The sequence below is a fragment of the Aethalodelphis obliquidens genome, unplaced genomic scaffold (assembly GCF_003676395.1).
Source record: "Aethalodelphis obliquidens isolate GAN/ISIS:26980383/991018 unplaced genomic scaffold, ASM367639v1 scaffold42, whole genome shotgun sequence".
Lineage (NCBI taxonomy): Eukaryota > Metazoa > Chordata > Mammalia > Artiodactyla > Delphinidae > Aethalodelphis > Aethalodelphis obliquidens.
This window is the reverse complement of record NW_020837986.1, coordinates 2,292,667-2,318,580: the sequence shown is the minus strand read 5'-3', so window position 1 is coordinate 2,318,580 and position 25,914 is coordinate 2,292,667. Positions and strand designations below refer to the sequence as shown.

Genomic DNA, 25,914 nt, shown 5'->3' with positions numbered 1-25,914 from the left:
GGGAGGGGGAGGGGAGGGGAGGGGAGGGGGAAGGGGCGCAGCGGGGGCTGGGGGGCGGCCTCCCGTGTGAACCAGGCTCCAGATCGAGGCCCAGGCCAGGCCATCGAGGAGGGAAAGGCCGTCTCCTGGAATGCACTCCATCTCCTCTCGCCCCGTCTGGGGACTCTGTAAGGACTCTATGTGAGTGAGCTAAGAGCAGGCACAGGGCCTGGCACGCTAACCCTACCCGGCTAACCAGGACTATGCCCTACACAGCAGGACTGGGTAATGAGGGGGGTATGGGGAGTGGGCGGCTGGGCGAAGGTGGCAGAAATGTGCTTCTAGAGAGGGGGGCCAGCCTGCGTCCTCCCCAGCATGCAAAAGGGCTTGTGAAGCCCCGGGGAGGGCCCCAGGCCTGCTCGAGAAGGAACCTCCCAATTCTCACACTCATGCCTCTCCTCACTCTCTTTCTCTCCTTGAGCCAAGGTCACTGAGGCCGGGGCAGTGGGTTCTGCCCTTAGTACAGGATGGTTTGTTTAAAAAGACTAAAATTGGGGAGCTCTGTTGCCTCCCCAGACCCTTAGCCTGGAGGCAGAGGGCCAGACAAGATAACCTTTGACCTCATCCAGCAAGGAGGGATTCTCCTACTTGGGAAACCCTCGCCTGGGCACCACCAGTCCCAAGCCCAGCTTTCCTCAGACTCCCTCTCCAATCCCACATCCCCAAAATTCAGAGACGGTGAGCTCTCTGGAGCTGGGGTTCTCAAAAATCGGGGTCCCACAGCTCCTCTGCTAAAACACAGGCGACAAGAGTTCTGTCCAGTCCACTAACGGTTTGCAAACTAGGTTGTTGCAATCCCACAGAGGCAGGTACCCTGGGGGTCTGTGCCAGGCCCAGGGCACCCCTCCTATCCTCTGGTCCCTGAAGGACCCCAAGTCCTAGAGCCACCATAAGAGGGGCAGGCAGGGGACAGACAGATAGACTCGAACAGGCTGCGGCAAAGCTCCTTCCACGGGCAGGTGGAGGGAGGCCTGAGCTCCTCTTCAAGTCAGGGGCTTGGGGCCCCCCGGAGCTGGCTCCGGATCCTTGCAAAGCTGCCCCATAGGCTCTGGGGCAGGAGTAGCTGCCTGAACCCGGTGCCGCAGGAAAGACACTTGCTGGTAATTGGCACCATGGAGATGGCCGCTGGGTTCTGGACTTGGCTCCGGGCAGCGAGCTTCCAAGGAGGCAAAAAGGGGGAGCGGTCGGACAGTGTCTGGGGCAGGAGGATGGTTTGCTCTGCCACCTCGGTCTTTCCTTTCTCCGGATTGCAGCCACATCCACCAGGTCAAGAACCAGCCAAGTCAAAAGTGCAGCCAATCCCATCGGGAGAGGGAAGGTCTCAGGGGATAGGAGGAAAAGAAGGGGTGAGGAGGGGCCCTGAGGGGGCAGGTCTCCCCGTTCTGCTTCCCCGCTGTGGGGGGAGAACCCCATCCTCCTCTGTTCAATGTGCCCCTGGGCCTGGGGTCCCAGGTCGGGGCTGGGCGGTCTCCAGACCATCTTGGGGAGCCCCTCCCCCTCCCTGGCACTAAGATCGCTCGCCGCAGGGCCCCACGGTGCTCTCAAGGGACAGCTGGGATGCCTGCCGGAGCAGGGGGCCCGTAGCTGGGTCCACCATGGAGGAGGTGGGGAAGAGCTTGTACCAGCCCACGGCCAGGGTGGTCAAGTCCAGCTCCTCCAGCAGTACGCGGGCCACACCCATGAACTGCTTCCGCTCCATCCGCCCGTAGTTCCCCCACACGATCACCTGCGGGGCAAGAGACACAGTGGTTCAAATCCTGTCAGTGCTACTCACGGGCCCAGAACCTGGGGTCACCCCACGCCCCATTCGTCTCTGAGTCCAGGGAATTCTACCGCCTAAAATGGCTCAAGTCCCACCATATTCTCCTGGCTCCAGTGCCACCATTATTGGTCCCTGGATGACTGGCGTCCGGCCTCTGGTCTTGCCATTTCTTTCCATCCTCCACCCGCCCCGTCTCTGAGCCCGAGCCTTGAGGGCTGACCCTACATTATGAGTGTCCTACCTGCCACCCCACCCCCCAAAAGGCCCTCTGCTTCCAGATCCTCGGAAACAAAGTTTTAAAAAGCGGCTAGTGGGACTGCTGCATGTAAATCAATGAAATTAGAACGCTCTCTCACACCACAAACAAAAATAAACTCAAAATGGTTTAAAGACCTAAGTGTAAGACATGATACCACAAAACCCCTAGAAAAGCACTTAGGTAAAACATTCTCTGACATAAATCGTAGCGATATTTTCTTAGATCAGTCTCTCAAGGCAAGAGAAATAAAAGCAAAAATAAACAAATGGGACCTAATCAAACTTAAAAGCTTTTGTACAGCAAAGGAAACCATCAAAAAAACAAAAAGGCAATCTACAGAAATCTAGAAAATACTTGCAAATGACATGACCGACAAGGAGTTAATATCCAAAATACATAAACAGCTCATACAACTCAATATTGAAAAAAACAACCCAATCAAAAAATGGGCAGAAGACCCAAATACACTATTTTTTTTCTAAAGAAGACATACAGATGGCCAATAGGCACATGAAAAGATGCTCATCCCTCATTATTAGAAAAATTCAAAACTACAGTTACCTACACTGGTCAGAGCTATTACCTTACACTGGTCAGAATGGCTATCATCAAAAAGTCTACAAATAATAAATGCGGGCTTCCCTGGTGGCACAATGGTTAAGAATCCGCCTGCCAATGCAGGGGACACAGGTTCGAGCCCTGGTCCGGGAAGATCCCACATGCCACGGAGCAACTAAGCCCGTGCACCACAACTACTGAGCCTGTGCTCTAGAGCCTGTAAGCCACAACTACTGAAGCCCGCGCGCCTAGAGCCCGTGCTCTGCAACAAGAGAAGCCACCGCAACGAGGAGCCCGTGCACCGCAACGAAGAGCAGCCTCCACTCGCCGCAACCAGAGAGAAGCCCGCGTGCAGCAACGAAGACCCAATGCAGCCAAAAATAAATAAAATAAATTATATATATATAAAATAATAATAATAATAAATGCTGGAGAGGGTGTGGAGAAAAGGGAACCCTTCTACACTGTTGGTGGGAATGGAAATTGTTGCAGCCACTATGGAGAACAGTACGGAGGTTCCTTAAAAAACTAAAAATAGAGCTACCATATGATCTAGCAATCCCACTCTTGGGTGTATATATCCAGAAAAGATGAAAACTCTAATTTGAAAAGACACATGCACCCCCCAATGTTCATAGAAGCTTTATTTACGATGGTCAAGACGTGGAAACAACCCAAGTGCCCATCAACAGACAATTGGCTTAAGAAGATGTGGTGCACACACACACACACACACACACACACACAATGGAATGTTACTCAGCCATAAAAAAGAATGAAATATTGCCATTTGCAGCAACATGGATGGACCTAGAGAATATTATACTTAGTGAAGTGAATCAAAGACAAATACTATATGATATCACTTATATGGGGAATCTAAAATATGACACAAATGAACTTATCTACAAAACAGAAATAGACTCACAGACATAGAAAACAAATTTATGGTTACCAAAGGGGAGAGGGAGGGAGGGAGGGAGGGATAAATTAGGAGTATGGGATTAACAGATACAAACTACTATATATAAAATAGATAAGCAACAAGAATACTCAATATCATATAATAACCTATAGTAGAATATAATCTGAAAAAAATAACTGAATCACTTTGCTATACACTTGAAATTGACACAATATTGTAAGTCAACTCTACTTCAATTTTTAAAAAAGTGGCTGCTACGTGTATAGTGTACATGGTAGCCTCCTTCCTTTTTTCCAACAGACTCTTTCTGCAGCGCCTTCCTCATTTCTTGGTCAACCTCCTCTCTTAGAGTGGCCAGGTGGATGGTCTGTGGCTACAGGACCCTCATTTGCTCTCCGGCACCTCAGGTTCTAACTCTGCCCCTCTCCAAAGGTGGGCTGGCTTATCACGCATAGAGCCTGTTGTCTTAATGCACATGCTTTAGGGTCAGACACGCGCAGGTTCTAATCCCAGTGCTGGCTGGGTGGTTTGGGGCAAAGTCGTTTGTTTAACCTCACAGAGTCTCAGAGTTCTTGTTTGTAAATGGAATCACCCGCACTCAGCTCACCTGGCAAGCGAGGATCACAGGAGATAATGGATGTGAAAGCTCGCTGTAAGCTGTAAGACGTTCTTCAAGCATGCAGGGTAATATGCAAACGACATGGGCCACTGCTATTGGTTACCGCATGTCAGGAACCGTTCTAAGGCTAAACCAGCCTTAGATTCAACCTTCCCAACAACCCTACAAAAAAGGATTCCGATTTCACAGCTGTTTAAACTGGGGCTCAGGGTGGTTGAATCATTTGTCCGAGGTCACTCAACTAAGTCTTCAACACCCCTTAGGCAGCTGATCAGAAGCTCATGTCTGGTGTGTGGATGGGTCTGTTTCCACTGGTGTTATGGGCTGAACTGTGTTCGCTCAAATTCATGTTGAAGCCCTAACCCCATAATGTGACTGTATTTGGAGACTGGTCCTTTAAGAAGGTGATTACATTAAAATGAGGCCGTTAGGGTGGTTGTGGTTTTAACTGGTGTTGTTATAAGAACAGGAGATTAGGACACACAGCTAGACACCAGGAATGTCTGCATGTAGAAAAAAGACCATGTGAGCACACAGCAAGAAGGTGGCCATCTGCAGCCCAAGGAGGCCTCAGGAAACATAACCTGTGACACCTTGACCTTGGACTTCTGGCCTCCAGAGCTGTAAGAAATACATTTCTGTTGCTTAAGCCCCCCAGTCTATGGTACTTTGTTATGGCAGCCTTAGCAGACTAATACAACTGGCATTCCTCAATTGCAGTGGGCCTGTCCTGCTCTGACATTAGTCAGAAGGCTCAGTAGCAAGGACCCCATGTCAGATTTCTGTTTCCCCACTCCCTCCGCATCCCAGATAGGGATGTGCTCTGGAGCTTCTCCAAAGATGCTCAGGCCAAAATGCACAAACCTTTGTCCAGTGGACCAGATGTGGGCCCCAGATGGTCTTCTGGTTGTTTCAAATTGTCTCTGAGTGTCTTTAGACCAGAAGGGTTTTTCCAAACTTTTTTGACCAGTATATACAGCAAGACAGACATTTATATCATCACCCAGTAAACACATGGGATTCATAATTGAAGCAAGGGCTCCACCAAATAAGACTTATCTTACTAAGACTTACCTTTCCTAGTCCTATTTCCTATTTCTTTCCTATTTCCTATTCCATTCCATTAAAAAAAAATACTTGTTGAGACCCACTAAATTGATTTCACAACTCACTGATGGGTCTCAACCCACAGGTTGAAAGACTAGGTCCTAGACAGGACCTGGGCTTCCCAGTTTGGCAAAAGTCCCACTGTCTTGGCGACTTGTAACACCTTGGCCCTACCCTCGTTTGCTCCGCCTGCCCAGGTTAGGAGCAAGAAATTGAGGTATAAGCTAGAGGCGTCCAAACAGCAGCCCTGAGAGAGCAGGCGTATGGCTCCTGCAGGCATCCAACCCGGGCCTTGCCGGCCCCATGATGGGCAGCTTTTTCTAGCTCCCGGATCCTCCTAAAAGCCACGGAGCCAAAGACCTCTCTGGATCCTCCAAAGGCTCTCAGTCTATTGCCACTGTGCTCCATGCCAAGCCCCTGGCCTCCAGAGGTTGTTGTTGGTGGTGGTGGTGGTGATGGTGATGATGATGATGATGTTAATGGCAGCCACTTGTAGAGCCAAACTTGCAAATACTCTTCTTGCACAAAGCACACATTCCACTCTCACAGTAACATTATCAGTGGGTACTGTTAGTATCTGCATTTTACAGATGAAGAAGCTGAGGTTCAGAAAGGAACTTGTTCAAAGTCGCACACCAAGTTGTGGCGCTCAGATTAGCCACAGTGCTCTACTTCCTCCAGATGAAGCCCTGCAGGGAGCCCCCCACCCCCAAGAAGGGCCTCCTTCTCCCTCTGATACTGCACCCTGACCCACCCCCGAGCCCCTCACCTGCAAGACTTTGCCCTGGGGACTCTCTGGAAACAGCAGCACCTGGTTATACAGCGGGTCCAGCGACTTGCGAGCGACTTTGGTCTTCTTCTTGGCAATGCAGACGCCGTTCTCTAGCAGGTAGGCTTTGATGTAGGCCGCTGGGGACAGAGGCCAGCAGGATGAGTTCTAGCCTGAGCCCCACATGGTGGGCGAAGGGCGCAGCAGAGGGACCCGCTGCTGGGGATCAGAGTCCCCCCAGGGGGTCTGCAGAAGAGGCAACAGGGGCAGGTGGGGGTAGGTGGTGGGGTGCAGCCAGGGTTAGCTGGGGCCTACTCGGCCCCCTCGGGTGGTCCTGCCTGCCTCCCCTTTCCTTTGCTCACCCTTTCCCTCTCTCAGTCCCTGGCTTGCTCACCCTTCCCGGGCTTATATATTCATGGTTGACCCATTCACTCAGATGTTTGCTGAGCACCCATGGTATTCCATGAGCCCTACCAGGCGCTAGGGTAGAACCATAAACAGGAAAGACAGTCCCTGGCCCCCAGGAGCTCAGTCCAGTCGGGGAGGCTGACAAGGTCAATGGACAATTCCAATTGGGTCTCCAGAAAAAATCCTAAATCACCAGTTACACAAGAGTCACTCGCTTTAGGACTGAGGGATCCCTCAGAGCTGGACCCAATTTTCTCTCTTCTAGACCCAGACAGCCCTCAGGACATCCCCCCAACCTCCACCCCCCACCCTGCAGATGGGAGGGCAGCCTCCACACCTGGCAGTGTCTTGGAGCCGGGCTTGGCCGTCAGTCCCCGAGCCTGGATGATGTCCACTTCAAGCTGACCGTTCCGCTCCTGCAAGCCGATCTCCACATCCCCTGCAACAGGCCCCAAGAGCTGAGACTGGGAAGTGGCTTGGGAGCTCCATCAAGGACTCAGCTCCTCCTCTCCGCTGAGGGATGAGATCCCTTCCCCCTGCTCCCAGCCCCAAACAAGACCAGAACAACTCCCACACCAAGCGCCCGGGCTCTGCGGAGCGCCTGGCAGGTGTGAACTGGGCTCCAGGCTGGGTGCTCATTAGATGGAGGCAAGGCAGAGGGGAAGGAGGGAGGGACACGGGGCTTCTGGTGGGGACCCCCCCCAACATTTGGAACAGGTCTTGGGACACTCACCCATCGGCGTGGTGGCCAGGGTCTGGCGGCCCACAAACTGTGCTGGCCCCATGCTGCCCAGGAAGTCACTGAACTGGGCGTCCGATGCCAGGCAAACTCCCCCATAGTTAAGGCTGCAAGAAGAAAGAATGAGACAAAAGCAGACGCTCCCAGGGGCCGACTGAGGACTCTGATGACTCAGGCAATCAGCTCCAGAATGGCCCTCATTCCACAGTGATTCTGTCCACATCCATCACCCAGCCTCACGCAGACCGCTGTCCTATCTCTGCCTCCTTTCTACTTTAATAGCCCTGAAATCTCAGCTCTGACTCCAAAATTCCAGGGCTTAGCTTCTGTGTCCTGTACCTTTCCCTGTCCTACCTCTCCTGGCCGAGCCTCAGGTTCCCCCTCCATGAAATGGGTATGGTGACACCCGCCTCTCGGGGTGGCTGTAGGACTCACGGGAGATGATGTTTGTCAATGCCTGGCTCTATGGGTGAGAGCTGCGATACTCAAGGTGTGGTCCAGACACCAGCAGCGTCACCCGGGAGCTAATTAGAAAGGGAATTGAGGCCCACTCCACTCCCCTGCTGCTGAATCAGCAACTGGCTTTTAACACAAACCCCAGAAGACTCGTTTGCACTGGACAGTTTGAGATGCACGGCGCCAGTGGCTCAGCCTCCAAGGTTCGCACTTGCTCTTGCCACAGAGCTGCCCAATGTCCCCTCGCCTTCCTTTGGGAAAAAGACCTCAAATCTCCTTTGGGGAGCCCCTTCCCCCAAGGCATTGATTCGCATGGAGCAGAGCAGACCTGGTTCCAGAGGCTGGCGTAGGCTCAGCCTAGCCAATCAAGCCGTTCCTTCCTTAGCCAGTGACTGGCTCAGGGTTGGGCGTGTGGCCCAATGCAGCTCCCAAGAATCTGCCCAGGAAGATTTCTTCGAACTGTAGGAAGTGAGAAGCTCTCTCTTCCCATCAGATTTGAGCCCGAGACGGAAAACTGGAGCCTCTGGCAGCTCTCTTGCTGCCGTCTGCAGCCCATGAAGGAAGACATCACACAGGTGGCACTGCGTGACCTCCTGGATCAAACTCTGCCTGAAGCAAGAGATATTTTGTTGTTGTTGTTGTTGTTACATAAGTCAACAACAACAATTATTATTATATTATTTTGCTGAAACCAATTTTAGTTTTTTCTTTCCCATCTCCTAGGTCTGTTGTATGTAATGAGATCAGGCACTAAGTACCATGCCTGATGTGCCCCTATTACCTCTAGGAGCAAAGCATTCTCATAGGAACCTTGCCACAAACAAAGGAGGATGGTTTTGTTTTGTTTTGTTTTGATTTTATCAGCATTATTCAGATGAGGAAGCAGGTTCAGGCCAACCTAAAGCCAGAACTCACAGGGCAGACTCAACACTTGGATACAACACTTCTAAGACCAACCGCAGGTGACTTTCCACCTGGGCATGTTCCAAGAGTAACAGCTAACTTTTAATAAGCACATACCGCGAGCTGGGTTTCACAGCAGCAGCCAGGGGCTTTTTGAACAGGAAGGGGAGCCTGCCTTGGGCCTCAAGGGCACTGTACACTTTGTTCCCCAGCCTGAGAGCAGCTGCCACCCTGCCCCCAGCTCCCTTCTCAGGGAACCTGCTGAGCTCTCGGCCTCTGGGGTCTCTGGTTCCACTCCGAGGGTGCCCCCTTCTGCTTCCAAACCACTCTGCTAGTCTACCTTTGCCCCAGTTCTTCAGAGAGAACAATTCACTCATGGTCTCCTCTGCCTGGACCCAGCTCTTCACACCCTAGACATGCTCGTTGGTGCCTGAACCACAGCTGCCCGCCTTTACACCTCCTTGCTAATTCACAAAACCTCACAGTTGGCAAAGGATATACCTGCTGGCTCTGCAAACAGTTACAGGAAGGTGTCCTCCAAGCCAGCAGACTCCCTATTTCATAGATTGGAAGACTGAGGCCAGGAGTGAGAAAGACACCTGTCCGAGGGCTATATGATGGCAGTGCCTGCTACCATACGAGGCCACTGCCCAACTCATGTCACCCAAGACTATTTGGCCTTTATGTATAAAATTCCAAGCAAGCTGGGGGAAGAAACAAGAGAAGACTCCGTGCACAAACAACTTACCATTCTGCTGAGCAAACAAACATGTTGCCCCCCAAAGAAACAACTAAAAAAGACTACTGTCTTCTTATGAGGCACAACCGGTCCTCTACCCGCCCACCTCGGGTTGTGGGAGCCCAGGGGTCATCAGAAGAGAGGAAGCACTGCTGGCTGCAGTGGCCCAGAATGGACCAGGAGAGGAGAATTTGAACTGGGGGCCAAAGGATACACAGGGTCCAGCAACAAGGGGAGAGGAAGGAAGGCCACCTCCCACATACTATCTTCCCTCTATCCTGACCAGAGTCACCAGCACAGGGTCCTGAGGTCCTCAGGATGGTGAAACCACAAGAGTAAAGGAGCCTAGTGAAGAGCAGGAGAGAGTAAGTACTTGTCTCTCGCCCAGGAGGGTGACTGAGACAAGGCAGGGGCAAGAGAGTCTAGTTCTGGACCTTGGAGAAGGTCTATGTTGCAGGTGTATACAATGTCACAGAAGACGGGAAAGGACAGAGATCCGGGAAGAAAAGAGGGAAATCAACTGTTTTAAGCTTTTGGACATTGAGGAGAAAAGGACTGTATTTAGCCACGGATGACTTATAATAGTAAAAATGAAAACAATCTAAATATCTGACAGTAGAGGAATTATAAACACGTATTGGATTTAAAAAAAAAAAAAAAAAAGACGAGAATAAAGGAGCTGGCTGGGAGCAATGACCAGAAACACCTGCACTGAAGTCTGCATGAGCAAAATACAAATGTCTGTATTAAGTCATTGTCATTAAGCCATAAGTCATTGATTGAAGAGGCTTGTTACAGCAACTGGTTTGACTAATGAATGCAGTGACCCTGTCCCCTGGCCAGAGCTGATGGACACAGGGTCAGACAGCTGACCCAAGCTCAGTCAAGCAAAGACTCTCTCTGGGAAATAAAAGAGAAGCCTGGAGACCAACAGTCATGAGAACTGAGCCGTGTGAATGGCCTGTCCTTGAAAACAGCCCCAACTACTAGCCACCCAGTCCTGTCCACCCAGTTCTTTCCTCAAGCACGTGAGATGTCCCACAATCATTCCAACAAATTCTGTTTTGATTTAAGTTATTGGCAGAGTCAATGGAAGGATAATAATTTGAGATTTTAGCCTGAGTACTTTTTCATTTTCATGATTTCCTACTACCTGCTGCCACCCTTTCCCCATTCAGGCAGGAGCCACGGTATCCTAGGTCTACTGCCTCAGAGAAGGGATGACCCTGTAGGATGCAGAGAACAAGACAGTCAGATTCTTAGCTTTTGAGTTTCAAATCTAAGAAGCAGCAGTCTTGGAAGGAGAGGTGCAAAACCCGGCTGTCCTGCCCGTGAGTAAACAAACCAACCCCAAATCCCCAGCCAGGGAGAGCAGAGGGAGTCAGGCAGGGAGGGAAGAGAACTGAGGAAGGTCTGGGTCCCCAGGCTGGGCTGGCAGTGCTAAGGGATGATGGGAAACTCCACAGAGGTTTGGGGACTCTGAAAGCAGAGGGGACTCGTGCCCATGCTTCTTATTGGGTGGAGCTGAGAAAAGGGCGTGATGCTTTGCAGAAATGTTGTCTAGTGTCTTGTCAAATGACTCTGGAGCATCTCTGAGGCTCTGTGTGTCCCTCCACACCCTGGAGAGGAGCACATGTTCCCACTGCACCTTTGAGAGGGCCGAACTAAGAAATGGCAGAGTAGTATTGGAACCCAGGCAGCCAAGCTTCCGAATCTATTATCTCTACAATCATGCAACGGTGTTATAGAGAAAGTATGGGAAAAATAACTTAATTACCTGGGGACAGAAATGGATACCCGCTCTGCTTGCAAACCCAAAGAACCTGAATTAACAGCATGAAAGCTAAGACCTAGACCCGCTCACAGCTGGTGACCTGGCCTTTCCTCCACACCCGTTTCTTTTCCACCCCAGCCTCCTGAGGGTCTGGAATCCATTCTCTTAGGAGGGTCTGGGCTCTAAAAGCTCGAGAAATAGCGGTACCTCGTGGGATCTAAGGCACTGAAGGGGCCCAGCCCCCCAAGGCAGAGCAAGGCCTTCTGCAGCCTGAAACTGAAAGTTTCCTCCAACATCGTCACTGTCTGCCCCTCAGTTCCTGGTGGGATTCTGAGCAGACAATGGGGAACTGGTAGGCCTGGTGCCCAGCGGTGACTGTTTATAATATCTGGGTGGCGGCCTGATTTCCCATCCCAGGGTGCCTCGCCAGCTGCCAAGGAACCAGGCTGACTCCCCAGAAACCCTGAACGGGTTGCCCCATCCTCCATGGGGCTGGAGGGAGGAAGAATAAAATGGAGGTAGGTCCCTGCTGGCCAGGGGACCAACTGCATCAGAGACCCCGCTCCACCTCGGGGACTCCCCTGGAGGACGGAAGGCAGAGGATACAAAGTCAGAGCTGATCCTACTCCTTGCTGGTCAAGTGCCTGCTGTGTGACCTCTGGCCAGCGGCTGGTGGCTCTGCACTTGAATCTTCTTACCTGCAAACGAGCCCACACCTACCCTAGAGACAGAAGTGCAGCCCTCCCACTGCTGGGTGCCTGTGCTGTACCAGTTTTAAATGTTTTGAAAATCTCTGCTTATAGGATCCATTCCCAAAGGGGTAGGAAAGAGTGTGCTGAATTAGTAAATGCCACAAACTTGCTGCTACTTAGACCATGCCTTATTCAGTAGGAACTCAATAGATTTTTACTGCCAGACCCTTGGGCTGTCCCCAAACTGGGAAAATATACTGGTTGAGACTGAACTCGGCATAATACAGACCTTGGGTTCCAGGGCTGTGCAACCTGAGGTAAGTTTGGTAATCTCTCTGAGCTGCATGTATAAAATGGAAATAAATTATAGTCACCTGGCTGAGCTGTTGGGGAGAGTCAACAGGATCACGCAGGCAAGGTGCTTAGCAAAGGGCCTAGCACACAGCATCTGCTGAATGAGTAAAGGATTGAGATGCCGTGGCTAGCGGGTCCCTGCTGCCTGGCCTGGGAGAGCCTCTTCTCCCTCTCTGTGGTGTTTTCTTTCTTTTTTTTTTTTTTTGCGGTACGCGGGCCTCTCACTGCTGCGGCACCTCCCGTTGCGGAGCACAGGCTCTGGACGTGCAGGCTCAGCGGCCATGGCTCACGGGCCCAGCCGCTCTGCGGCATGTGGGATCCCCCCGGACCGGGGCACGAACCTGTGTCCCCTGCATCGGCAGGCAGACTCTCAACCAGTGTGCCACCAGGGAAGCCCTCTGTGGTGCTTTCAGAGCACTTCCAATTCCTGACCTATTAGGAAGTGCAGCACCTGGATGCCTGAGACAAAGAGGCCAGTCATCTGCGGCGGGGTGGGAGGGGGAGCAGGGTGGATACAGCAGCTGATTCTTGCAAGGGACACATGCCACCAGGCGGAGGCAGAGACCTGAAACAGGATTAAAACCTCTGTTCTGCTGGACTTTTATTTTGTGTTACTGGTGAAATGAGATTTCCTGCCTTTCAAATCCTGTTAGTTTTGTTTGTGGCGCTGAAACCCATTTGTCTTTTATTATTAACCTTTGAGCTCAGTTTGGCCTCTGGTTTTCCCGTGTTCTCAATGGTTAAAGAAATAATTGGGTTATTCGGGGGTTTTGACTTCTACTCTTTTCCAGATGGATCGCCTGTCTCAACTCATCAGAAATTAAAAGGCGGCCCAGCCCTCGTGGTGAGTATGGGTTATGTGGTTCTGAAAGGTTCACGGGCTCTCTGTCCATCCATTCACCACCTGCCCCTACATGTCCATCGTCCATCCATCCACCCTCCACAGCCTCGCTGAGCCTGCAATACAGTCGGTTCTGCTGTAACGCAAAACATACATTCCTAAAACCACAGTGCAGTGAAAAGTCCTGCAGTCAAACACAGAGCTTATGGGGAAAACACGGTTAGGGGCACAACACCCAAAAAGTGTATCAAAAAAAAAAAAAAGGACAGGGATATAATACAAATGGTAGCACAGTCTTATACGTGTAAAATGGTTAAGAAACGCACAGATACTACAATAAATATGGTGCTTTACCGTGAAGACAGCCTGATGCTTGCTTTTGGAAATGAGTGTCAGCAGATCTGCAGTGTGAGTTGCTGCAATGTGGTGACGGAGGGCTGTCTGAAACGGACGGGTGGGAAGCTGTAACACCAGGTGTGGGGGGAGGGGGGTCAGGAGGAAGCGAGGAGTATGTTTTGTGCATTCCTACATGGGTGCAGTTTCCCGAGTTCACCTCGTGTTTCTCGTGGATGAAATCACACCTGAGCAAAGGCGAAGTTTATATTGTGCTCAAATTATTCCAGAATACTTCAATCGTGTTGGAACAAATGTGCGTTTGCAAAACAAGCACTGCAGCAGCACTGACTGTATGCCAGGAGACACAGCATCACACAGTCCTGACTCCAGCTTCTCAAGTATTCGAGACATTCCCAAACCTACCCCTCCCCCCACCCCGGCCACGAGAGCGTAGCTCCTAGGCGTGAAGCCAGGGATTTGATTTACTTTTTATTGATCAAAAGCTTGCCATGAGCCAAGCACTGATAGTACTAAGTTATCCGTATTAACTCATTTAAACCTCATTTAACAATGCTGTGCAAGCTACTTATTATTAATACCCACTTTCCAGAAGGGGAAACCAAGGCACAGAAAAGTTAAGTAACCCGACCAAGATCATGTTGCTGCTAAGTGGCAGACCTGGGATTTGAACCTGGGAGTCTGGTTCCTGGGTTCATCTACTCTATCTCTCTGCTACACTGTCTCTGTGTCCCGAGGAGACCTTAGCCTTGCCCAGGGCAGAGCACAGGGATCTGCAGTCCACCCTTTGGGGTCAGGCAGGCCTGGATTTGAATCCTGATTCCCCCCACTCACTGGTTGTACAGACACGTCCTTCACCACTCAGAACCTGGGTTTCCTTTTCGGGGAAGTAGGAATGAACAGTGGTAGGCCACCCTTGGTGCTGCTGTAAGTATTAAATGAGATGAACGCCTTAGAACAGGCTTTGGTGCAGTCAAGTGCTCAACAAATCCTGATGCTTATAAAACAGAAGCAACCAAACCCCCATCTCCTAGCCCACGCCCACACCTGTCCTGCCTGTCCTTCAGGCACGATGACTGCTAAGTAGCCGAGGTGGGAAAAGGAAAGGGGGTTCTGACCACCCACCCATCCTCCTGGGCCTTCGGTGATGACTGAAACAGCCTTGACAGGAAGCCACCCTGAGGCTGGGTGCAGTGGCCCTGCCATCGGCTCACACTCTGCTCTCCAGAGCTGTGGGCACCGTGACCCAGACACCCGGGGAGCAGGATGCTGATGACCCAGACATCACAGGACGACAAGGGGCAGAGGGAAGGAGGAGGAGGGGCGCCAGCAGCCAGCCTGGATGGCTTCGGGTTTATGGGGAGGATGCTGAGACCCTGGGTCTGTGATGAAGGAGGCTGGGGAGGGGCGGGAAGGAGAAGCAAGTGTGTGTATGTACTTCTGTACGTAGTCTCCACCTATTACTCATCCAAATTTGTGGGGCATCTCCTGTGGGCCAGGCCCTGTGCTGAGCAGGCACCACACTCAGTGTCTAGTAGGACAGACAAGACACACACGTGAGAAGTAAGACAGACTGCTGGGTGCTATGGTGGGGGAAGAATAGGCTGTGGAAGCTGCCGATGCAGCCAGAGGAATGGCAGACCTGTGCCGTTCCACTTCCCCTGCCCACTCCCAGGACAGACATTGCCAATCAACCTCAACACTCCTGCCAAGCCCGGACCGCACTTCAGAATCCTCCTCAACACAGCGCTCCAGGGAGCCACTATCGATTAGCTGAAGTTGGCACACGAGATATAGCTTATGTTCTTAGCTGAGATCTGGAGGAAGAATGAGTCAGAGGGCAAAGAGGGAGCAGGGGTAGGAAAGGGAGTGCCAGGTAGAGGGAGCAATGTATGCAAAGATCTGGAGGTGAGACGGAGGGAAGTGTAGAGGTTCAGTGGTGGAGCAGGGGGCACACAGTTGCGGACTGGGGGAAGCTGGCGGAATCCAGAGGAAGTAAGTGCTGAGTGACAGACTGTGCAGTTTAGACCAAAAAGGAGACTTGCAGGTATCCAGGCAAGAGTGATGAGTGGCCTCCTGGCTGGGGGAGGGGAGGGGAGTGGATGGAGTCAAAGACGATTAGGAGTGAAATAGTAGAGCCCAGTCATGGACTGGATACGGAGCGCGAAAGAGCAGGAGGTGTCTGCGAGAGTCGTCTGGTTCGGGCAGCTGGGAGATGGTGGCGCTGTGCACTCAGAAAGCACAGCAGACGCTGCTGCTGTCCCCCACGTGCCCTGACCCTCACCATGTCCGTGCTCAGTGACTTCTAACTGTTGGCACCCTCATTCCTCTGGCTATGTTTCTCTGGCCCCCAAGAAATTTCTCTGGTCTCCAGAGCCCTCACTGCCACAGGAAGGGCAGGAGAGTTAAACGTGAACATCCATCAACCAGTAACCGATGAGAGTGGGAGTATAAATACTCCAGCTCCCTGGCCTCCCAGGAAATGACTCAGGCACCTGTTCCACACTGACTCCTAGAGTCCCCATCAGGATTAAGCTCCGGATGCCCACAGTGGCAGCTAGCTTCTCAACACACATGTTGCTGGATGCCTCCCCTGCCCTATCTCTCTCATGGGCCCCCCCACCATGGTTTTCCAGAATCACCTTCCAAGTAAACTGCTTGCACTCAAATCCATGTCTTGGGTCTGGTTCTGGGGAACCCAAACTGAAACAGATGGTCACCAGGGAGTATCTCAGGATTGATGAGGGGTCTGGGGAGGTACTGTTCTCATGGTCCGTTCTCAGGGGGCTTGAATCCTTGCCCTTTATCTAGGGGAGACGGGCCTGCTTGGGGCGGGGGTGGGAGTGGGAGCTTGGATGGTTGCCCAATCCATAACTGTTCCCTTCCATCCTTAACATACAGAACCAAATTTTCAATCAGGCAGAAAGGGGCACTGGAAGAGAAAACCCTTCCCCAGTGCCAGGGGATAAACCAGGATCGGTCCACCATGCTGAGGCCTGCGGAGGGGAAAGACAGGCTCGTTGAGCCACCAAACCATCCTGGAAGCATCCACCTCCAGAAATCTTGACAGACGCAGCCATTAAAGGAGGGAAAGAGTCGAGTAGAATGGGTAAGGGCAGACTTCAAATGCTAGATTTGAATCCCCAAAATTGAAGTCACTTACTGGCTGTGTGACCTTGGGCAAATTAATTAACCTCTTTTGGCTTTCATTTCCTCGTCTGTAACATGAGGATATTAACAGTTCCAGGGTTATCAGGTTATTGGGAGAATTAAATGAGTCAATACGTGTAAAACGCTTAGCGCAGTGCCCACACGTAGCAAGTGCTCTGTATAGTGTTAGCTCTAGAACATTACTACCATTAAGCCAGAGCTTCTCAACCTTAACCCACAAACCACCTGGGGATCTTGTTAGAAGCCTGAGATGAAGCCAAAGCAATCTTGGAAAAAAAGAAAACAGAGTTGGAGGAATCAGGCTCCCTGACCTCAGACTATACTACAAAGCTACAATAATCAAGGCTACATGGTACTGGCACAAAAACAGAAATATAGATCAATGGAACAGGATAGAAAGCCCAGAGGTAAACCCACGCACCTGTGGTCAACTAATCTAGGACAAAGGAGGCATGGATATACAATGGAGAAAAGACAGTCTCTTCAATAAGTGATGGTGGGAAAACTGGACAGCTACATGTAAAAGAATGAAATTAGAACACTCCCTAACACCATACACAAAAATAAACTCAAAATGGATTAGAGATCTAAATGTAAGACTGGACACTATAAAACTCTTAGAGGAAAACATAGGAAAAACACTCTTCGACATAAATCACAGCAAGATCTTTTATGACCCACCTCCTAGAGTAATGGAAATAAAAACAAAAATAAACAAATGGGACCTAATGAAACTTAAAAGTTTTTGCACAGCAAAGGAAACCATAAACAAGACAAAAAGACAACCCTCAGAATGGGAGAAAACATTTGCAAACGAATCAATGGACAAAGGATTAATCTCCAAAATATATAAACAGCTCATGCAGCTCAATATCAAAAAAACAAACAACCCAATCAAAAAATGGGTGGAAGACCTAAATAGACATTTCTCAAAAAAAGAAACACAGATGGCCAAGAGGCACATGAAAAGATGCTCAACATCACTAATTATTAGAGAAACGCAAATCAAAACTTCAATGAGGTATCACATCACACCGGTTAGCATGGGCATCATCAGAAAATCTACAAACCATATATGCTGGAGAGGGTGTGGAGGAAAGGGAACCCTCTTGCACTGTTGGTGGGAATGTAAATTGATATAGCCACTATGGAGAACAGTATGGAGGTTCCTTAAAAAACTAAAAATAGAACTACCATACCACCCAGCCATCCCACTACTGGGCATATACCCTGAGAAAACCATAATTCAAAAAGACACATGCACCCCAATGTTCACTGCAGCACTATTTACAATAGCAAGGTCATGGAAGCAACCTAAATGCCCATTGAAAGACAACTGGATAAAGAAGATGTGGTACACGTATACAATGCAATATTACCCAGCCATAAAAAGGAACAAAATTCGGTCATTTGTAGTGACATGGATGGACCTAGAGACTGTCATAAGGAGTGAAGTAAGTCAGAAAGAGAAAAATAAATATCGTATATTAAGGCATATATGAGGAATCTAGAAAAATAGTACAGATGAACAGGTTTTCAAGGTAGAAATAGAGACAGATGTAGGGAACAAACATATGGACACCAAGAGGGGAAAGTGGGGCGGGGGATGAATTGGGAGATTGGGATTGATATATATATATATACTAATGTGTATAAAATAGATAACTAGTAAGAACCTGCTGTACAGCACAGGGAACTCTGCTTCGCTGTACAGTAGAAACTAACACAACACTGTAAAACAATTATATCCCAATTAAAAAAAAATCTTTTGAAACTTGTTTAAAAATAAATAAATAAAAATACTACCTTGCTAAATAGCAAAAGAAAAAAAAAAAGAAACCTGAGATGATGCATTTCTTTTTATTCTTTTTATTGGCCATGCCACGTGGCATGCAGGATCTTAGCTCCCCGACCAGGGATCGAACCTGTGCCCCCTGCAGTGGAAGGGTGGATTCTTAACCACTGGACTGTCAGGGAAGTCCCAAGAGATGCTGCATTTCTAACAAGCTCCCGGGGGATGCTGCTGGGCCGTGGACCACACTTTGAATAGCAAGGGCTAAAGCCACTGTAACTGGTATCCTGTAGCCTGGAGCCCAAGCACTGTCAATGGCAGAATAGCCCAAACCTTGTAGGGAGCCCTTGTTCCCCAGCCCTGAGACCTGGCTGCATGCAGCATTTCCAAAGTTCTCTGTGCCTGCCCTTTGCATCTCTCACCACACTGCTAGTTGCGTGGTCAGTGGAAGGCAGGGTCTCTGAGATGCCCGGCCCAATTGTCTGGCACACTGTAGGTACTAAATGAAAATCCACTGTAGGTGCTAAATGAAAACCCCTGTGCCCACTTGCAGGAATAAACACACCCGGCAGCACCAGGGGCTGCAGGCTAGCAGGGGCTCCTCAAACATGCCGGCTCCCTATAAGCCTCAGCTGGGCTGGCAGGAGCCCAGGGGGAGGATAGTCACACCCCCTCCTGTTTCAGAGCCTGGCATCTGGGTCCCGCCAGTGCCCAAAATACCTCCAGAACAAAGAGGAGGCTGACCACAGCTCAATGTCCCCACCTGTCCCTTCGACTGCCTTTCCTCACCCAGGTGTTGGAGGAAGGGGGTAACACCTGGTTGGGCTCCACCAAGACGCAGCCCCTCTTGCGAGGGCAAGACTCTCCCGTCTCCTGGACAAATCACCCTCCAAACCACCTGATCCTTCCTCAACTGTCTCAAGACACCCACCGCAAACCTTTTAATAACCATAATCATCACAGCCAAAATTTATCCTGTGCTTATCCTGTGCTAAGCACATTCTAGACACAATTATAATGGGGGTGGCTCACTCTATCTACTAGGATGCAACTGGCCACAAGGAGCAAAATACTCAACTTACAGTGGCTGAATCAACAAACAACAATAACAACAGCTAATAATAATAATGCTTGCTATGTGCCAGCCACTGTTCTAAGTGTTTTACATATATTAACTCATTGAATCCTCACAACAACTCTATTAGTGGTCTGTACTATTATGGACCCCTTTCTATAGATGAAGAAACTGGGACAAGAGAGGTAAAGTAACTTCCGTAAAGCTACACAGCTCTTAAGAAGCAGAAATGAGGCTAAAACCAGGGTTGTCCGACTCCAGAGTCCTGGCTTTGAACACATCTATAATATAGTGTACTCTCTGGTCCCTTAAATCACATGACAGCAAATGACAACAGGAGGCACCTCCTGAGCACCTGTCACGTGCAGGCATCATCTCATTTCTTCTCCACGACACCCTCCTACGCTGCTCCCCTCGGACAGGTCATGTGGTCTCTCCGAGCCTTCAGCTCCTCTTCTGTAAAATGGGAATATGGGTTTGACCCCCTGCTGTTGTTCATTGCACCATGTTGCCGCCCCCGTGACCTGGTCTTCTGACCTATCTGCGAGGCCAACAGACGAGATGTTTATCTGCCTCCCTAAAGCTTAGAGGACTACAGACATGCCCAAGGCCATTCAGGGGGTCAGTGGCCAAGCCAGGACTAGTACCCAGATCTCCTGACCCCCTGAAACTCAGCAGGGACCTACTGCTACCCAGATTCCTAGAATATCCTCCTCCGAGTTTTGCTGCCTTGCCAAGTTTCTCAGGTTAAAGAAAACATTTGTTCCCTTCTTCTTCGTCCTCCTTCTCTCCCTCTCCCTCCCGCCTGTCCTCCTTCTCTTCTCGCCCTCTGGAAAGTCTCCCTAGGAGGTGGGTGGACCGGCAGAATCTGCCAAGGCGAGGCCATTCAGAGACCGGAGACGCCCCGTTTAGGAGGGGCTGAGGGGGAGAAGGCTTTCAGGCGGCAGAGCCCCTAGCTGCGAGGCAGGGCCAGAAGCAGGACGGGAGCAGAAGGTGGCAGCTGAGCCCCAGTCCCACCTCCCAGCGGCCTGGCTGGGTGTCTGGCCTTGGACAAGCCACTCAGCCAGGACTGTCCAATGGAACTTCCTATGACGACGGAAATGGCCGACGTCTGCACAGTCCGATACAGTTGGTGCTGGACACATGCTGCTACTGAGCACTTGAAATATGGCGAATGCAACAGAGGAAAAGAATATTTAACCTTAATTCATTTACATTTAAATAGCCATATTCGTCCAGGGTCTATCATACTGGACAGCAGGGCACTTAACTTTTCCAAGCCCCAGTCTCCTCTTGTGCTTGACAAGGATGGTGATACCCCTGTCCTCCTTGGCCAAGGACGGCTGAGACAATGAAGCGATGGGGTGCTGTGGTACAAGCCCCGGCTGAGAGTCGGGACTCCTGGGTTCCAGACCTATTAACGTGCTGTGTGATCCAGGCCAAGCCCCACAACCTCTCTGAGTGCCCTGGTCATCTGTACAATTAAGAAGTCACTTTGGATCAAAGTTTCCTTGCCAGGGATGGGGTTTAGGAGAATGTAGGAACCCACTACAGTTACACCAAGTGTGTCTGTACGACTGTGCGTGTGAGAATGCGTGTCTGTGGGCGCTTCCCTGGTGGCCCAGTGGTTGAGAATCCGCCTTCCTATGCGGGAGATGCAGGTTTGATCACTGGTCAGGGAACTAAGATCCCACATGCCTCAGGGGCTGAGCCCACTGAGCCCACTGAGCCCACTGAGCCCACTGAGCCCACTGAGCCCGAGCACCTCAACTAGAGAGCCCACGTGCCGCAAACTACAGAGTTCACGTGCAGCAGCAAAAGGCCCCGCACGCCGCAACGAAGATCCGCGTGCCACAACTAAGACCTGATGCAGCCAAAAAAATAAGTAAATGAAATTCTAAAAATTAAAAAAAAAAAAGTGTTTGTTTGTGTTCGGGTGCGTGTGTGTATATTTATCAGGGGAAAGCAGGCTCAAAGCTTTCCCAAAATTCTCAGAGGGGTCCATGATTGCTCCAACAATGAGAACCCCAGTCTAGACTGGTCTTCTCCCAGGGAGTCTTTTAAAAATGGAATTCCCAGGCTCCACTGTCAAGGAGTGTGATTTAGCAGCTTGGACTTGGGGCCCTGAGATCTGTATTTGTAGCAAGTTCCCAGCGATTCTGATGTACAGCTGGGGGAGAGAAACACAGGCAAGGAGCCAGTTGGACCTAATGTTTTATGACTTGATGTGTGTGAAACTCCTCATCAAGCAGTAGTACACATTTTTAAAAACCAATTGGGATTTAGGGAACTAAGAGAGTAAAGAGGAAATAACAACGATCCTAACAAGACCCCTTCCAACCCCCTTCTTCATTTACTGACACTGCTTTGCCAGCCACTGTGCCGTGTGCTTTATAAATATTAACCCATCTAATCCTCATAACACCCCCTATGAGGCTGGTAGTACTGTCCCCGTTTTACAGACGAGGAAACTGCGGCACAGAGAGGTGACTTGCCCAGGATCACACAGCCAGTAAGCGGTGGAGCCAGGACTGAGATCTAGACAGTTGGGTACCAGAGTCCATGCTCCATCGCACTCCCTCAGAGTATCCTTGCTTCATCACCTCCTTCTGAGGATGAGGATGACCCAGGAGCCCTGAGTTAGCACCCCTCCCAGGCTGAGGCTGACCCAGGGATCCTGGAGGGTGCTGCTCTGTCCCTCCCGCCCCACCCCACGCCCAAGACAACCGCGGGCCCCACACTCACTTGCCCTCAGAGCCGTAGCTGTTCATGCTGTCCTCGATGGACTCGTGGCTGGCCTGGCGCAGCGTCCTGCTGGGCATCTCCACCGCCAGGCCCGTCTCCGTGCTCCTCTGGATGGCCCCCTTCAACCTCCGGCTGTCCCCTTCTGGGCAGAGTGGCCAAGAGAGATGGGGGGAGAGACATGGGGTGGCAGGGGACAGAGAGACCAGTCCTCTGGTTAGTGTTTCAAAGGCTGGTGGCGGCCCAGCTTCGGCCTCCACCATCCCCATCCCCAGTCCATCAACCTCCTCCCACCACCGGCCTCACCTGCACCCACCCTCCCTGCCCTTTACACCCACCCAACAAACAGAAATCACATGAGTTCTCTTAGCTGGCAGATTCATTTACATGTACTTTTTTTTTTAATTGAAGTATAATTGATTTAAAATACTGTGTTAGTTTCAGGTGTACAGCAAAGTGATTCAGTTATTTTTTTTTCAGATTATATTCCACTATAGATTGTTACAAGATACTGAATATAATTCCCTGTGCTCTACAGTAAATCTTTGTTGCTTATCTATTTTATGTACTGTAGCTTGTATCTATCTGTTAATCCTATCCTCCTAATTTGTCCCTCCCTCCCTCCCTCTCCAATTTGGTAACCATAAGTCTATGTCTGTGAATCTGTTTCTGTTTTGTATGTAGATTCATTTGTATTATTTCTAGATTCCACGTATAAGTGATATCATACAGTATTTGTCTTTCTGTCTAACTTACTTAAGTATAACATTCTCTAGGTCCATCCAACATGTACTGTTTCTTGAATTCACTTCTTCCCTGCAACCTTCTCCAGATCATTTCCCTCCTCCTCTTCAGCTCCTAGTTACCGAGCACCTACTATGTGGCATATTCTCTGCCAAGTGCTTTTCATGGATTTAGACCAGGGTTTCTCCACCTCAGCACAACTGGCCATGTGGATGCATTATTGCTTAGCTGTCAGGCACTGTCCTGTGCACTGTAGAAGGTCCAACAGTATCCCTGGCCTCTACCCACTAGATGCTAGTAGCACCCTCCCTCCAGTTCAGTCATGGCAGTCAAAAATGTCTCCAGGGCTTCCCTGGTGGCGCAGTGGTTGAGAGTCTGCCTGCCGATGCAGGTGACACGGGTTCGTGCCCCGGTCCGGGAAGATCCCACATGCCGCGGAGTGGCTGGGCCCGTGAGCCATGGCCGCTGAGCCTGTGCGTCCGGAGCCTGTGCTCCGCACGGAAGAGGCCACAACAGTGAGAGGCCCACGTACTGAAAGTAAAAAAAAAAGTCTCCAGACACTGCCAAATACCCTCTGGATGGGAGGGGGGGCAAAAATCATCCCTGATTGAGGACCACTGATTTAGACCACTGGCACCCTGCCCAGGTTTAAATCCCGGATCTCTTTCTACTGGCTGTGAGACCTTGGGCAAATTACTAGTCTCCCTGTGCCTCCACTTCCTCGACTGTAAAATGGGAGAGCAGGGTTATTATGAGGACGGCCCTCTGCCCTTCTATTCCCTCTCCCGTCAGCAGCTCACACCTTCGCTTCCACTTCCACTCTGTGAACAGACGTTATCTTATCCAAGCTCTCCTTGATCATCTCCTGGCCCCTCCCACCCCAGGCCCTTCTCCACCCAGCGCCCTGCTTTGGCTTTCTTCCTGACACTTACCACCCCTGACATGTTCTGCACTACTGGTCTATTGACTAGCTTCCTCCACGCAGAAGGTAAACTCCGTGAGGACAATGCATTTCACTGTGTGGCGTGTTGAAGCCCCAGGGCTGAGAACACAGTCCAGCCATTGTAGGTGCTTAATTACTAACTGCTGGATGAATGGGTGTCTGCCCTGAGACTGGTCTTAATCCTCAGCCGCCCAGGAAGCCGCGGCTCCTGCTCTCCCAGCTTTCACACCGAGCACGTGGGATTAAGGCGCGAGGGTAAGGGACTGGTCTGCGCATAGAGCCGGAAGGTGGGGCTGGGGACACGGGGCACCGTTTGACCCTGGGGCGGCCTCTTGGCTCTGTGCTCCACATCCTTGAGATCACGGCAAGCTCTCCGTCTCCCACCGCCCTGGAGGGGCTGTGCGTTTGCTAGAGGTGGAGGCAGATCCTTAGTGGGACCTTCCCCATCTCCCCACAGAGTCCGGGATGAGCTGACAGACCCCAGGGCCTTCACCAGAGCTCACTGACTGACCCATCAGGGGACAGCAGTGCCACCCAAACCCCACGATCCTACTCAGCAAGAAGATGGGGGGCGGGGTCTGTGTGCCAGGAAACAGGGCGAGGCCAGGACGTCTCCTACTGGTCTTCTCCTGGCTTCCCTCCTCCCAACTCAACGACGGTGTCCCCTTCCTCCCTGACTTGCCGGCAGACAGACAGACACGTGCACACACATGCAGAGGTACAGGTGCTCTGTGTGTGCTTCTCAGAGTGTGTGCCCACATGTTTCTCTCCTACATATATCTGCGTAATTCAGACACAGATGTCCACATACTCAGAAAATCACACACACACACACACACAGGAGAATGTGAAGACACAGTATGTTAATGTATGTCTAAGTGTCTATATTTGTGTGTTGCCATGGGTCTCCACACAGCTGTCATTCTGTGCTTCTGAGGCTAAATGGGCATGTGTGTCTGGGCATGTGCCAGCCACATGCAGACACGTGGCCGTAAGAAGTGTACACCAACCCACTCAAGAACGCACACAGAGAAACCGACACAGCGCGCGTGTATGTGTGTGTATATGTGTGTGTCACCCTGGGTTATTTCTGAACACGTGGGGGAATGTGTGTGTCCCTGTGTCTGTTTCCCGTCATTCCACACTTCGTTCTTACCCTACTTTGTATCTGAAGTCCCCCTCCCAACATTTCTGTTTCTCTGTGTACAGCAGGGTCAGAGGCACAGAAAGACTCAGAAACACACACATGCTCACTCAGAAACACAGACTCACAGGCACAGAGAGACATCCCTCCAACACACACACACACACACACACACACACACACACACACACACGCACAGTCACCTCCAAGGACAACCCCCTCCTTACAGTGGGGATACAGACCCACAACCCGGTTACCCCGTAGGCAGGCTGCAGATACCTTGCCTGGGGTCTTCACTTCCCCACTGAGCCCTGTTCGGGAGCCCCACACTTGCTCATCCTCACTCAGCAAGGTCTGACACATTTCTCCAAGAAGAGGGCGGACCAAAGCATGACAAACAACTCAGTCCCTAAGGGGACTGGGCGGGGGGAGGTTTGGAGAAGTGTGGTTCACGTCTGTGTAGCACTCGACAGCCCCAAAGCATTTCACATCCAGCACCCGCCGTGGGCCTCAGAACAGCCCTAGCTCAGCACGCAGGTAAGCCTGGCTTTGCAATCAGGTGGCCCAGGCAGAGTCCCAGCTCTGCAGCCGTAGCTGTGGGACCTCGGGCAAGTCAGGTGGCACTGTGACATGCCACCTTCCCCACCTCGGGAGTCCCCAATCTGGAGACCACTGTTGTACCCAACCATACCACACAGTGCCACCACCTAACCTTGTCCATCCAACCCTTCCTTTTGTCATCTCTTGCTGACTCGGTCATGGTCCAATTCTTCACTTTGTCATCTCTTGCTGACTCAGTGATGTCCCCAGAGTGACTGTCCCAATGCTTTCCCACTCCCCATCTCATAATCCCATCCATCCTAACTAGTGACCTTTCTCCCACTTGGCTGAAAAGATGTCTCTTGGACTTACTCTTTCTTGCTTCCAACTTTCACCATCCTGAGACCTTTCCACCTGCCCCTTGACCCTCCCTCCCTCTCTGAGAGGAAGGGGCGATCCTTGACC

General features: G+C 50.9%; 1 protein-coding gene across 1 annotated transcript in view; it reads right to left on the bottom strand.

Annotated features, from left to right (window-relative positions):
* Nucleotides 1–40: 40 nt before the first annotated feature.
* Nucleotides 41–25,914, bottom strand: part of RIMS4 (regulating synaptic membrane exocytosis 4) — a 62,760-nt gene continuing 36,886 nt past the window's right edge. The window contains exons 2-6 of the mRNA XM_027078041.1: nt 22,082–22,223; nt 7,180–7,292; nt 6,784–6,885; nt 6,039–6,178; nt 41–1,765 (exon numbers count right to left, since the gene is read on the bottom strand). Of these exons, the coding sequence (XP_026933842.1) occupies nt 1,547–1,765; nt 6,039–6,178; nt 6,784–6,885; nt 7,180–7,292; nt 22,082–22,223 (716 nt within the window). The 3' untranslated portion in view covers nt 41–1,546. The remainder of the gene's footprint in view (nt 1,766–6,038; nt 6,179–6,783; nt 6,886–7,179; nt 7,293–22,081; nt 22,224–25,914) is intronic.